This window comes from Sinohyriopsis cumingii, chromosome 4 (genome assembly GCF_028554795.1).
Source record: "Sinohyriopsis cumingii isolate HCF-2022 chromosome 4, ASM2855479v2, whole genome shotgun sequence".
NCBI classification, from domain to species: domain Eukaryota; kingdom Metazoa; phylum Mollusca; class Bivalvia; order Unionida; family Unionidae; genus Sinohyriopsis; species Sinohyriopsis cumingii.
The window spans coordinates 86,643,665-86,657,790 of NC_142964.1; the positions used below are offsets into that span (position 1 = coordinate 86,643,665).

Here is a 14,126-nt window from a genome sequence, read left to right on the forward strand (position 1 = left end):
CGAGGGTGGGCGTTCAGGTCAGTACCTTTTTTATGTTCCTGTTCAATGCCAATAAGGACTCCAACTACTGAGCGAGTTCCCAGTTAACAGAATATCTACAAGGCACAGTCTAAACTGGACCTGCTACTGCTTCCTCATTCACTTGTGGATGGGGAATAGACTCATAAGTTACCTAAAACCCAATGGGGGCCAGACTGCAGAAGGTGTGAACTGCCTTCTCTTCTGTACTTTGGACCCTGGTTTCAGCCTTGATCATCAGGGTCCATTTGTCCACGATTCCCCTCAAAACCCCCGACCTTGGACTTGAATGCCTCACAAGTTTGGTTTTTGGCAAGGATCCAGGCCTGTCTCCCCATCAAGGTGGCTTTGGAACCATATGAACTGACACTGGTTTCAATAACTTTACATGCCAATCTTTTTTTAGACTGGCTCCATCAGTATTTTGAAGGAGGAACCGTTGTCTCCAGCTGCCTTAATGGGGTTGTTGGAAGCTGTGATCAAGACATAAGACAAGATTTCCCTCCGATAAGACTGTTTTGTACTGCCGTTACATGTATCTTATGAACATGTTAATTTGGACATTAAGATAATATATTTTCTTACCAAATTTGGTCTGTTTCAGTTCCTCAGGAAACTCAGGGATGGTTTGACTAGTATGCAGTTAAAAAGAATAATATAGACATAGTGAAATCTTGTATCCCAGGAAATTCTTTCTGGACAATAGAGCATTCAGTGGATGACCATCTGCTGTAAATTTGACAATGGTTGGTATTCTACATCTAGCACAATACTTCCTAATGTATAGATTCATTATTATCTTCATGAATTGTTCTGTCATTCTTTTCAAGGCCCCTGGAAACCATGAAATGACTGTGGATTACTGGCAGTTGATAGGACCATCCCCACCAGGTGGAGCTGACAATCTGCTTAACGAAGTAAGTTGAATGTTTATTTCATCAGACTAGTGAAGATCATCAAATATCAATCAACTTCAAAAGGCTTATTATGCACCTCTTGTATAGAATCTCAAATAATACTCACTTTCAATCGGGAGAAATATTTTGAAATAAATTAATTTAACTTCAGATATAAGTACCATATAGTCAGTGAATACACTGTGTCTGTGTTAACTGTTGTACAAGTTGCTAACTGTAACTAAAATTGAATGATTAAGCGGACATCCTGTAAAAGAAAATTGTGCTGACATTAGGAAGTTGTAGGTATAAATAAGAAGTGTCGACACTGAAGCAATTTAATATCTACATTATTGATACAATAGGCAAGGACATTTTGAGTGGTATGTCAACACTTGGGCAAGATCTCTGTCACAGAGGTTCAGGAAACATAAAATACACTAACTCGAAACTAAAACATAGTTGACTTGAGAAATTATGTAAAATTCAAACGGAAAACAATTGCTCTCCAGAAAATCTTAGGATGATTCAGTCTTACAAAGGAATCCACAATAACATATGCTAGTAAATAAATAAAAAATAAAAAAAATCCCAAAAAGTTTCCAAAAACAGTGTGATATCTTGATTTAAAATGTTTATAGATTTAACATTTCACTTTTTCAGGATGCCAATGTACAGTGTGATATCTTGCTTTAAAATGTTTATAGATTTAACATTTCAATTTTTCAGGATGCCAACGTCGATGTTCAGCTTGACAACAGACACATGATGATTAGAGGAGAAAACGTAAGTCTTCTACATCTAAATACATTAAGTTAGTTTGCATCTCCATTTTAAATCTACATCATCAGGCTTTTGCCATTAGAAAAGGGCTCTAGACATCATGTGATGATTGGCTTGTTGGTAGAATTTTATTGCAGTATCAAGGAATGGATGTGAATGATCACATCATGCAGGTTGATTCTTAGACATGTTTGAAACATGTTTTCTTTAATGTTGAAATTGACAATATCAGTTATTAACAAATTAACTTATTTCGGTGTGTATAGTGAGCACCATGATTTTTTTCCCAAAAAAGGTGAAAAAGTGGTCCTGCTTTATAATGCATATATAATTAACACATTTTAAAATCTTGATGATTTCACTACATATATTTTTAGTATGAAAATAGTATACCATTTTGGAATATGACAATAGTATGCCATTTTGGAGAGTGCACTGCACATCACTTATTACACAATGTTTAATTGGCTTACAGTAAAACTGCTTACTTGTTGCTCCGTTTTTTTTTATCTGTTAGTACTTTTAAATTGTATGTTAAACCCAATGAAGACCATTAGTTTTGTTTAGATATAATACAAAAAAAATAAAAGTGTCAGTTGTAACAGTATATCTTTTCAATTCTGTTTAATCCTTTAAAGGACACTTTAAGGTTCACCTTCTCTGTGAATTTCAGTCTGTATTATCAAATCACATAAATTCCTCTTCATTGTCACTCTCAAATGTTTGCTGTATGTCCTCATCAGTCATCGTTCAGGTGTTGCTGTGTAATAGCATTGCTTTCATTCTCACTCCCAAAATCAAACACACTACTTAGTAAATGTTAAGGTCCAATATTTACACTACTTTGGAGCAGAATGGCATTTCTAAAATATATCATAGTGTCCAGAGTAGAATTTACCTAGACAACATAATTATGTTTGGCGCATCAAAGCATTAGCTGCTGGTTACCTTTAAAAAAACACAATTTGAACATTAATCACTGTATAGTTGCAAATACTTACGATGAGATATAAAACAAACAACCATGTTTATTTTGCATTGAAAAGTAAATAAATTGTCCATCAACAATTGTTGTTTTCAACTTTTCAAAACTTTGAGACCAATTTTTTTTAGTAAAGTGATTTGCCCAAGGGCACACCATGGTAGCCAACACATGCTGAGACCATTTATTAGGATTTAACACAACATGCTAACCACTGTACCACTGTATTTTTACCTCTATTAGTCACATCATACAGCATGCAAGAGGGCACCTCAGTCCAACAAGAGTGATTAGCCATCACGTTTGGCTGTTGTTACATTAACTATTGGAGGTACTACTCTAAAAGACATGATCCCATTCTGATGGCATAGTACAGGCATGACCAACCCACAACCCATGGGCTGCATGCAGCCTAGTCCTTTACATTGTGTGACCCACAGCCATTTAAGCAGTCATTTTAAAAATATGCATTTTAATTAATATGCATAATTTGTGATAAGGAACTGTTCTTGCTCATGCAGCACATAACATTAAGCATTTTATTCGCATAGGCCCCCAGCCAAAAGAAGGATGGACACTCATGCCATAGTTAGTTCTGTCATTCAGAATATCCAGTCATTTCTTTAGTGTGGTTATTGCATCTCTGAGTACTCAGTAATATTTATCATTAAGTGTCTTAGGCATAATTGCTTACAATTGTATACTTGTCTGTATTGTACATTATTTTCTCCCCCATTCCTTGAGTACCATATATACTTCTGTACAAGTCCATTTGCATATAAGCTGACCCCCAAATTGAATAGGGGGGCCCTGAGTGGCTGAGTGGTCTAAAGTACTCTCCATTACGGATCACTGCCATCTCATCTCTGTGTGCGTGGGTTCTAGTCAAGGATTCGGCCAATGTGGGTAAGTGAGAAAGCTTGCCAGTAGCTTCTCATGGGTCGGTAGTTCTTCCCTGGGTTTTCCTGGGTTCTTCCTCCACCGTTAATACTGGCTGCCATGCATAGCCTATTGTGTGCATAAAAATGGCGTTAAACCCCACAGTAACAACAACAACATTAACCAAATTGAATAGGTAAAACATTAGAAGTGCTTGACCCAAACAGATTGCAACCAATTAGTCCAGCCATTTTGTTGTTGTTGTTGTTGTTCTCGGGTTTAACGCCATTTTTCAGCACAAGATAGACTATACATGGCGGCCAGTATAACTGGTGGAGGAAGAACCCTGGAAAACCCAGGGAAGAACCACCGACCCACGAGAAGCTACTGGCAGACTTTCCCACGTACCCACGCTAGCCGAGCCTTGGACTCGAACCCACGCAGGCAGAGGTGAGATGGCAGTGATCCGGAACGGTGAGCGCTTTAGACCGCTCGGCCACTCGGGGCCCCCCAGCCATTTTGAAAATCTTGTTATTGCTACTCCATCTGAATGAATGGCAAGCCTGTTCAAGAAGACTTCTTTGTCAGTGGGACTTTACCTGCTTCTCATGGGAACTCAGAATGTGGCAGCAGACTTATTTCCACTTCCAGGCTTCATTTGTGGCCTCTCCAGTTCTTGCTTCCAACAAACTGAAGACCTAACAAAGACCTGCTATCCACCCACATTCTTAGGATCCATGCTTTATTATCTTCAGAATGAGTAGCAGTTTCTGGTGAGAGTTAGATTCATACCCCAGTACTTCACTCCTTCCTGCACAATGATGCTTCATAGTCTATCTGGGGTGTTCACATAGAGCATGGGGGTGGGGTAGTCCTGACGTGCTTGTGATCAGCAATCATGAAGTGCAGGCTGTGTTTCTAACACTACAATGAGGGTGCATTAACTGCATAAGGCATCATGGTCAGAATGGACAAAATGCTTGTCATAACATAACTCAGATGTCAAGTGGGCTTTTTTCCTGCTTTTAAGTCTGGGACCTTCTCAGTTAGACAGATTTGGAGGAAATCTTTCTCAAAATCCACCACATTCCAGGAAAGAGAAATATTTTGAGTGGAAAGTCTTTCCAGACAGTTAAGCAGTTCTCACAGAATGGTATTTGTACTAGTTGGTAGCAGACAGACAGTCACTGGGGGGAAAGTAAGTGTTAGTTTGCAGTGAGGTTGAACAACAACCATTGTGTCTCTCCAGTTCCAAAACAAAAGGGCATGGGCCTTGGATGTCTTCATTGTGATGTTGGATTGATTGTACATGTATGCCATCCTACCCATCCAACTAATACCTTAGCTTCTTTACAGAGTCAGGACCTCCACATCATTGCTCACCCTGATAGCCCTCCTGTGGCCCCAACAGTTTAGTGATGGTTGGTCAAGATCGGTTACTGAGCAAAGTTGTCCAGGCAAGGAGGCAATCAACATTTAAGATTTATAATGCTAAGTTGTGAATGTTTTATAATAGGTGAAGTAAAAACAGACATTGATCCTATCTCTCCCCTTTGGTAATGCTGTATTGAAGAAAAAGTTTGCCTTATATCCACCATTAAGGGTAATAGAGAAATTCTCAATAATGCTCTTATGTTCTTTTTATGGGCTCCACTATATGATTGGAGCCCCATCTGTCAGAATTGGTCAAATACTTTGAGCTTCAGAAATCTGTCTCACACTTTTTAATGCCAAGAGGTTCTTTGGTTGTTATCTTAACATCCCTGTGACCCTTATAGTAAAATCCTTGAAGACAATCTTCATTCTCCTCTAGGATCAGTTAGGAGTTGAAAAGGATTCTTTACAGTTCTTTGTCGACCTCTGTTAACTTCTGATACAATTAAAATCCCCAGTTACAGTCATATATCTTTACAGAGAATGATGAAGATAGACTCCTTTGCACAGTTCAGGATTTGCATTTTATTTGGCTAAAGCAAAAAAGAAAGTATCAGAAACATCATTTTTTCTCCCTTGCAAAGATACCTCTGATAATTTTGCAGCCACCATCTCAAGATGAACTGTTCTGACTGTTAAAAGAGCTTATCATTCTTTCACTAGAGAGTTCTTTCTTTCATGAGAATCAAAGCCCACAAGGATATGGCTATTGATGCATCAAGGCCTATCTTAATTATTCTTTTGTCACGCCACCCACATTTCATTATACCTTCAATACACGTCATATTAGCGCATGAGTATTTAAATATTGGTGAATGTGAAACTTCTGACAAAGAATGAATTCCAGACTTGCAGAATCAAAGAAGAGAAACATTATCCATCCAAAGAAATCGCCTTGAAAGCCAGAAGTTTGTTGTTGTTGTTGTTGTTGTGCGGTTTAACGCCATTTTTCAGCACAAGATAGGCTATACATGGCGGCCAGTATTAATGGTGGAGGAAGAACCTGGGAAAACCTCGGAAAGAACCACCGACCCTTGAGAAGCTACTGTCAAGCTTTCTCACATACCCACATTGGCCAAATCCTTGACTCGAACCCACACAGACAGAGGTGAGATGGCAGTGATCCGTAACGGAGAGCGCTTTAGACCACTCACCCACTCGGAGTCCCTGGAAGTTTGCAAAGACAGGCAACTATAATGTTGGAGGCACATAAATTCCATAATTCTTTATTGTAAAATAAAATATTAAAGTCAAATTCTTTTCATTGTTTATATTTTACATAAATTTGTGTCCAGAAAATTGTAGGGTCTGGATATTTAGGTTAATAATGTTATTAAGCAAATGTCAGCCAGGTGAACAGTCTCAGGTCAGCTGGGGCCTCTTGTTTTAAATTACCATTGGTCAGCTATATACTGTTAGTAGAGAAAAACTGTTGATCTTCTGCATTTCTTTCCTTTTTTCTGGGCATCACTCTTTGAAAATATCAGCTCTACAACTACATGCTTTTGTAACATGGATGTGTTTTGTCATTTGCAGACCTCCAAGATTATGAAGATGAGATCAGTTGTCATGCAGTGTTTTAGAGATCACTATTCGGATAGGGGATATTATGAGGTAGGGGAATCATCGTTGTTTAGCATGAAAAAGATGTTTCAGGTTTTATTTGGATTACATATGGATGTCCACTGCAAGGAAGAACAAATTATGTCCATCTGTCTGTTGACCATTTTCACTTCTACACACTAACTCATATTATCTATCATCTGCAGTTACAAAACTTCCTGGAAGGCTTGCACATGAACAAAGGAAGAACACTCTCATTGTAGGGTCAGAAGGTCAGTATCACTGAAAAAACATGCTGCATCAAACATAAGAAAATAGTTTTGTTACCAAATTTGGTATGCTGGAATTGCAAAACAAGTTTCAGAGATGGTTCAGAGCTTGGAAGCTGAAAAGAAGAAATGGACTTCAGGATTCCTGGAAAGTCCTTTTATCCAGTGTAGTCTCTTTGAGAGACTTTTGTTTCACACTGCTTTGTCGTGGCCTTAGCAAGAAAGTGTGAAAAATCTTGCAACATTATAGACTTTGGTATGCATGCCCTAAGATGGGGTGTATGGTTATCATCTTGTCCATTCATCTTTTAATCCATCCATATATCCATCCATCTTTACTCTCCATCAGTTCTCAATTTAATTTCATTTCCACACACTACTTCGAATGTCTATAATCACAAGTTATCAAATTTTATGGATGGTTAGATTTAGGGTATGGAAGAACCATATCAATTTAGGGTTCAAAGTTTCTAATATAAGAAACTTGTTTCTGCACAATAACTTGAGTTCTCCACTATTTACAGTTTCCAGACTTTGTGAATGGCTTGCATGTATGATGAGGTAGAATCCTATTGGTTTTTAAAATTTTTCAGTGATGTACCTTCACCAAATTTTGTGGATTATTTACATGAGTAAGGATGAAGCTTACTGATTTTGGGCTAAAAATGTAAAAGGTCATTGTGACTAGAAGAAGAATATATTTTTTTTCCATGACATTTACTTTTGGACCACATACCTTGACCAGAGTTTTTGAGAGCTTGCACTTAACGTATGGATGAAGTCTACTGATCTTGTGGTCAGAGGGTCAAGGGTCACGGTCATTGTCATAGAAAGAAAATGTGGTTTTGCAAAATATTTATTCTAGCTTATGTATCTTAGCCAAACTTTGCCAGCAATTTCTAGAGTCAGCCATACCCAACATGTGACCACATTGATTACTATTAAACATGGAGCAGGTGTTCAGGTAATCTTGTTTTAATTGCAGATACATGAACATTTTTTCTTCATCAAATTTTGTTGTATTTTTTATTTACAACAGTATATCTATCTCTTGTAGCATGTAATACTTGTACTTTTAGCTGTCTTTATTCTGCAATCAATAGATGGCCCACTACTTGAAAGATTATGGCCCACTTGATCATCTAGATGCAGCAATGTAAGTTTGGTAATTAAAAAAAGCTTTTACATAGAGTATAGCTTATGATGAAAATCTTGACATCTTTCAGGTGACCCCACCTACCCTAGTTCAGTGTCAGGTAGAGGGAGGCTCAACACTGTTCTCACTGAACTACTTTGGAGAAGAGGTATGAAATTTCATTTGGTGTAGTTCGCACATTTATGTGTCAATCATTTGACAGATATTTTTGACAAACTGGAATGTTCTGTCTATGCAATTTTTATGGTGAGTTGAACTAATATGGTCTTCTTGTCAACTGTTGTCTCTATGGTGTCTTGATTTGCACTTTTTTTGTCATAGATTTGCATTCATTCTGATATTTTATTTACTTTACATCATGACCAGCTGGTTCAAACAGTGACAATCTTTATTGATCTTGGGCTATTGATCATTATGAAGGTTTTAGCTAACATTTTCAGAAGATGAGAAAAAAAATGTTTGGAAGATGCGGCAAAAACCAAACATTTTTTATGCATGAAATACGGGTTTAAATAAAATGAAGCCAGCAGACAAATCATTATAGACAGCAGATTCACTGGTGCAAGGATTTCAAGAGAATATTGATAAGGCTTGCTGTCATGTGATGAGAAATTGATCTAAAGTATTTTAGACCAATAATATGGGAAAATTTTATGTCGGATCCACTCACTGTGAACCTGTTTGAGGCATAATGTCGATGTTTTGTGACTCTAGGGTCAGATTCCATGTCTCACTGGATTAAACTGGGTTTCATTCGTGTAGTATTTAGCTCCATTTCATGATTACAACCAGACATGAGACGTAAGGAGTCTAAGGTCACACATCTAATATACATTTACTACCAGTGTAAAGTGAGCAGTTTTAAGTCCATTATAATTATTGTGGAAGCCACCATTTTACGTCCTGTAGATCAGTAAGCAGAGTCAGAATTTTGTCTTGTGGATGCAGATGACATATGTCACACGGGAGCAAGATTAATATCATTTTTGTTAAAAAATGTATGTGGATCTACCATATTACAAGGTAAAAACGTTGAATTACTACAAATTTATTAGTGTTAAATTTCATGGTTTGGTTTTAAAAAATACATATCTACGTTAGCTAATTTTGTGTATTTGTCCTTAGAAAATAAAAAATTGATTAAATACTGAGCAACAGTATTCATGTCTCAATAAAAGATTACTGAGAAGTATAGTGTGATGCCCAGTTGCAAACACCACAGACCTATTTCTGCCATTACATAATGCACTGGCAGATCTCGACTGATACACCAGTGCATTATGTGATTGCAGATAAGAGTCTTTGTTGTTTGCAATTGGACTCAACTTATAAGCAAGTATATATGATAGGGAGGTCATTCATTACTACCGCTTATAATCAGTGCCTAAATATAAATAAAAAAGAGGCAGACATCCTTTTGTATATATGTTGAAGCAAACAAGCTTAATTCCAGTGCCGCATTTAAGATTGCATTTGGGTTGTTCAGGGTTCTTAAAGACTGTTATCAAAAAATAAAGCACTCAACAGTTAGTAATTAGGTGCTAAATCAAAGACACTGACAGCAAAACAGGATTTTTGAAGAAAAACTATCTTTTGAATACATGAAGATTTTCAGATCTGTTGAAGTGGAGTTTTACTCTGGCAGCTGTCATATGATAACTGAGACAGTGGTCAAATAGTCATAATCTTGAAGTAGAATCTCCTTTGATTATGGGCCTGTTTAATCCTAAGGAGTCCTGTTTGTCTACCAAATTCTGATAACAGGTGAACTATATGTGTGACTCTGCCCCATAGTCAGTGTAATAGAAGGCAGTAGCACCCTTTGAAGTTTTCAAAGCAGATCTCTGAAAGAAGCTTCAGTCTCTTTTAAAAGAAAGTGGCCACATACCTCTGTATCAGCTATATGCAGTGAACCCCCAGATTTCTCTTGACAGAATCTCCATTGGGAAACTCAGAATTCACTTTCATGAGCTGTATCAGACTTGGGTGATTTCTTGAGTATGAATGGGAAGACAGTAGAGAAACACTGTCAGAAAACTCATACCCTTAAGCCAGTTAATGCAAATTGGATTATCTCCATAAATGTCAAAGAATCACTTGGGAAGGACCGTTGAAATGGTCTTTGGGAAAGCTGGCCAGATACGTTGATTGTTTACTAAGCAGTTATGTGTATGCAACATAATTAGTAATAACACTGTGATTTTCATACCTACCAATCCCCCCCAGACAGCATTGGGGAGATTTTATGCGACTCAGAAAGTATGTTAGGATGTCCTCAGGATCAGTGCATATGATGCAAAAAGTGATATCATTCAATTGAGAATACTTTGTCTACACATAAAAGCCTTTAGAAAAATGACTGGAAATCAAAATATTAATTAAAAAACATAAAAATGGAAATAGTTGGTAGACTTAAAACTGACCATTTTAATTTTCAGGAGATTTTTGTTCAAAGAAGGATATTTATATTTTTTTTACCACAAGATAAATTTTTTTTTATCTAAATTAATAAAAATCGATTAAGTTAGTTCTCTTTTTCTTCAGATCTGAAAAAGAATATTTTTTCAAGGTACTGAAGCCCATAAAATGTATCCAAAAGGGCCCAGCCCCTTCCACCCAACTTTACCCGAAAATTAAATGCTCTGTCATTTAGCAATATCACTGCTACACAAATTTATGCACACACACACACACACAATCATGACCACACAGACAAAAAACATCACTAGACTGTGGAATAGTGTTTACTAGGTGCAGTCTCTACTGCACCCACTAATTCAGTGGGAGCTTGGAAGGTGATGCAAGTGTCATTAGAGTTCATCTTTGCACAGACCTGGGACTGGATGGTACTGTTGTTCAAACTTTTAATAAGATATTGTTGAAATTTTTCTCAGCTTTTGTATTTCAATGAAATTCAATCATGCAGTTGCCACACTAGTTAGGATGTTTGAACCTGTTAGTTACTTTTGGGATTAAGCGCTACATTCATGCATTATCCAGATGCTGGTTGGTTACTATATTGATAGGTACCATACACTCCCAAATAACTAATCTCAATATAAAAGATATAATACATTTGCCATGATGCAGAATATATTATATGTCTTTCTGCATGTCTGTTACAAATTTTGTTTCTGTACAATAATTCAAGTTGTCCACTGTCAACAGCTACCAAACATTATGGATGAATTGCAATGGTATAAAGAAGAACCCTATTAATTTCCAGGTCAGAAGGTCAATGTCATTGTCACTGTAACTGAAATTTGAAAAATGGTTTTTGCACAATAACTCCAGATCTCCACTATCGACATTTATCAAACTTTGTGATGGCTTTCATTTTGGATATGGACACCATCAGTTTTTGGATCAAAAAAGGTAAATCACTCCTTAGTTTTTGGAAGGCTGTGGCTTTCACTCTGTACAGTCTGGCTTCTGAAGTGATTTAAAGAAAAAGAAACTACATTATAATACAAAAACATTAATCTCTGGTTTTTCAGCTCTGACATTATAGTATCTTTACTTTGATATCATAAAAAAGATTGCTGTTATTGTTTTATTTCGTTCATACCCAGTCACAGTAGATAGGCAGGTATGTAGGTAGATGGGTAGGTATATAGGTGGTTTTATGGTATGTTAGCATAATACCAGCTATATAAAACTGATTAAAAGTTTAAATTTTAAATTTAAAAAAAGATAAGTTCAAATGTAAAGAGAAAGACTGCAGACGAATCTTGAGTTTCAAAAGGGATCGAGATCACCCGAATCAAAATTTATTTTCTGCATGATTATGGTTGCAGTGACTAATGGAGGCTAGTGAAAGTTACATACAGCCTAGTTTTCTAATGGTTGGTTATACTATGGTTATATTCAGCTATGGATAGATAGATCTTGAAAGCCTCCATGGAACTTCACATTAACAAAACAAAAAATCCTGGCTTTTTGTTGCAGGCATATTTAACACAGTCCTCCCAGCTGTATCTGGAGACATGCTGCCCCTCCATGGGAGATGTCTTCTGCATAGCCATGTCATACCGTGCTGAGCAGTCCAGGACCAGGAGGCATCTATCGGAGTAAGTACATCAATCAGGAAGGAGGAAATCATGTATTGTTTTTCGTCTGCAAACCATTGTGAGACATTAGTATAACTGCCATTTCAACTAGTAGCATCAGATATGTTCAAGATTCACTGTTAAATGTGTTAAAGAGTAATATACAGTAATACCTCGAACATTTGCGAGGTTAGGTTCCAGAACCAGTCGCAGATCAGGAGGAATCGCGAATGTTTGGTACGAGTCACTAAAAATGCTAATAAATGCTTATTTCTAGGGTTTAAACCCTAAATATGACCCAAATCATGCTCCCAAAGCACTTTAATTTCATTTAAAAGTTTGCTTAATACATTACCCTTAAAAAGAGAAATAAATGGTTGACGTAAAAATAGAGTACAGTATCGTCTAATGGGTATTTGCCACACTAGCGCATTTACAGTACGGTACATGTATACTAATATTACCCATATACTAATTTATTGGCTGCCATTTTCTTTTGCACTCACAGTAAGGTAAAACCAAGTAACAAATGGGACTGTAAACTTAATGACTGACGTTTTCTTTGTCATTGTCAGGAAGGTAAACTAGGTAAACTTCATATGTCACAGAAGTCATATAATGAAGGTACAGTTCAATAAAATAAAGAAAACATGTACGTAGAGGGTACCAATGAAAATTTCGCAAATCCGTGAATTCGCGAATCCAGAAATGCGAATGCACGAGGTATTACTGTACATTGCATCAAGACATGGTTCACCAGCAAGACCTATAATCTACAAAATGTTTGTTATGCATGCAATTTGTGTACATGATGATAAAGACACTGATGATGATGATGTCAAGGATAACAATAACCTTCGTGTTCATATGGATTTTGGCCTGTCTGATGGTGATATCCTTCTTCCTCCCAGATACACCCACATAGAGGCAGAATGTCCATTCATCACATTTGAGGACCTGCTAGATAGACTGGAAGACCTGGTGTGTGATGTGGTGGACAGAATTCTTAAGACTCCCTATGGACACATTGTCAAGGAGCTTAACCCTGTAGGTATTGTGTACAGTATCTGCCATTATAAACCTGTATCATCATTGCATTTCCTTATAGAATCCATGCAAAAGGGAAAAAAAGCTTGACAGACAATTGAGAAAGATTGCTAGGCTCTAAAACCCTTGTTTTAGACTGGTGTATGGTTGATTGTTCAAAATTAATCTTTCACTCTGATTGTCTTTGAAGGAGACTGTGTATCCACCCATTTTGTGCTGATACTGCAGGAAGTCTTAAATAAATATTAACAGTCCAGTGGCTAAGATAACTTTGAAACTATAAATACTTAGGGGGAAGGACGAGGAATTATCTCATGACTGTTAATAATAGGCAGATGTTTTTGACGTCAAGTGAATGTGTGCATACCATAATGTCATCATGCTTCAATAAACTCTCTAGTCATTTCCCTTTTTGGTCTTGAATGTATAATTGTTCCAAATACTGCTGTATAATTGTTACAATTGCTGATTGACTTGGAGGTTTTGATGAATCGTCCAGAAACTTTGCAAACATTTTTTATGAAATGACGTGCAAATCATTCTGTAATTGCACAGTCGTTTGCCTTAAAATTTGCTGCTTTTCTTATTAAATCTATATATTGTATATATAAAAATCTATGTATTAAATGATAATTCTTGTGCATACAACTAGTATTGCAGCTTATGATCAATTGTCTGAAACTTGCCAGCATTATTTACATTAAGTGAACATTACGTAATTGTGCTTTGGTGATTTGATTTAGAGTTATGCCTCTTTATGATTTTACCCATTGTATGTTATTTTATATGTCCATACATTCTGCCAGGTGTCTTTTTTCTTCACATTGAGTGGGGCATTTGTGTAAAAATGGTCACATTTTTTGTTTTGTGGAGTCTTTTTAGAGCATAATTGAATTTTACAGATTTAAAATCGTGATACAGACTATATTGGCACATCATTTACTGTATTTTTTTTTTAAATGCCTAGAGCTTGAGAGCTCTTGACTATCATTTTCTAAGTCAAACAATTGCCCTGTTTATAACTATATTTTAAAAAATCTTGTAGCCATC

The 14,126-nt window shown here is 36.7% G+C and overlaps 1 protein-coding gene across 1 annotated transcript in view; it reads left to right on the plus strand.

Annotated features, from left to right (window-relative positions):
• LOC149801599 (asparagine--tRNA ligase, cytoplasmic-like) overlaps window positions 1–14,126 on the plus strand; it is a 54,874-nt gene that overhangs the window by 26,844 nt on the left and 13,904 nt on the right. The window contains exons 9-14 of the mRNA XM_089955855.1: window positions 849–935; window positions 1,644–1,700; window positions 6,529–6,606; window positions 8,051–8,128; window positions 11,929–12,050; window positions 12,941–13,076. Of these exons, the coding sequence (XP_089811981.1) occupies window positions 849–935; window positions 1,644–1,700; window positions 6,529–6,606; window positions 8,051–8,128; window positions 11,929–12,050; window positions 12,941–13,076 (558 nt within the window). The remainder of the gene's footprint in view (window positions 1–848; window positions 936–1,643; window positions 1,701–6,528; window positions 6,607–8,050; window positions 8,129–11,928; window positions 12,051–12,940; window positions 13,077–14,126) is intronic.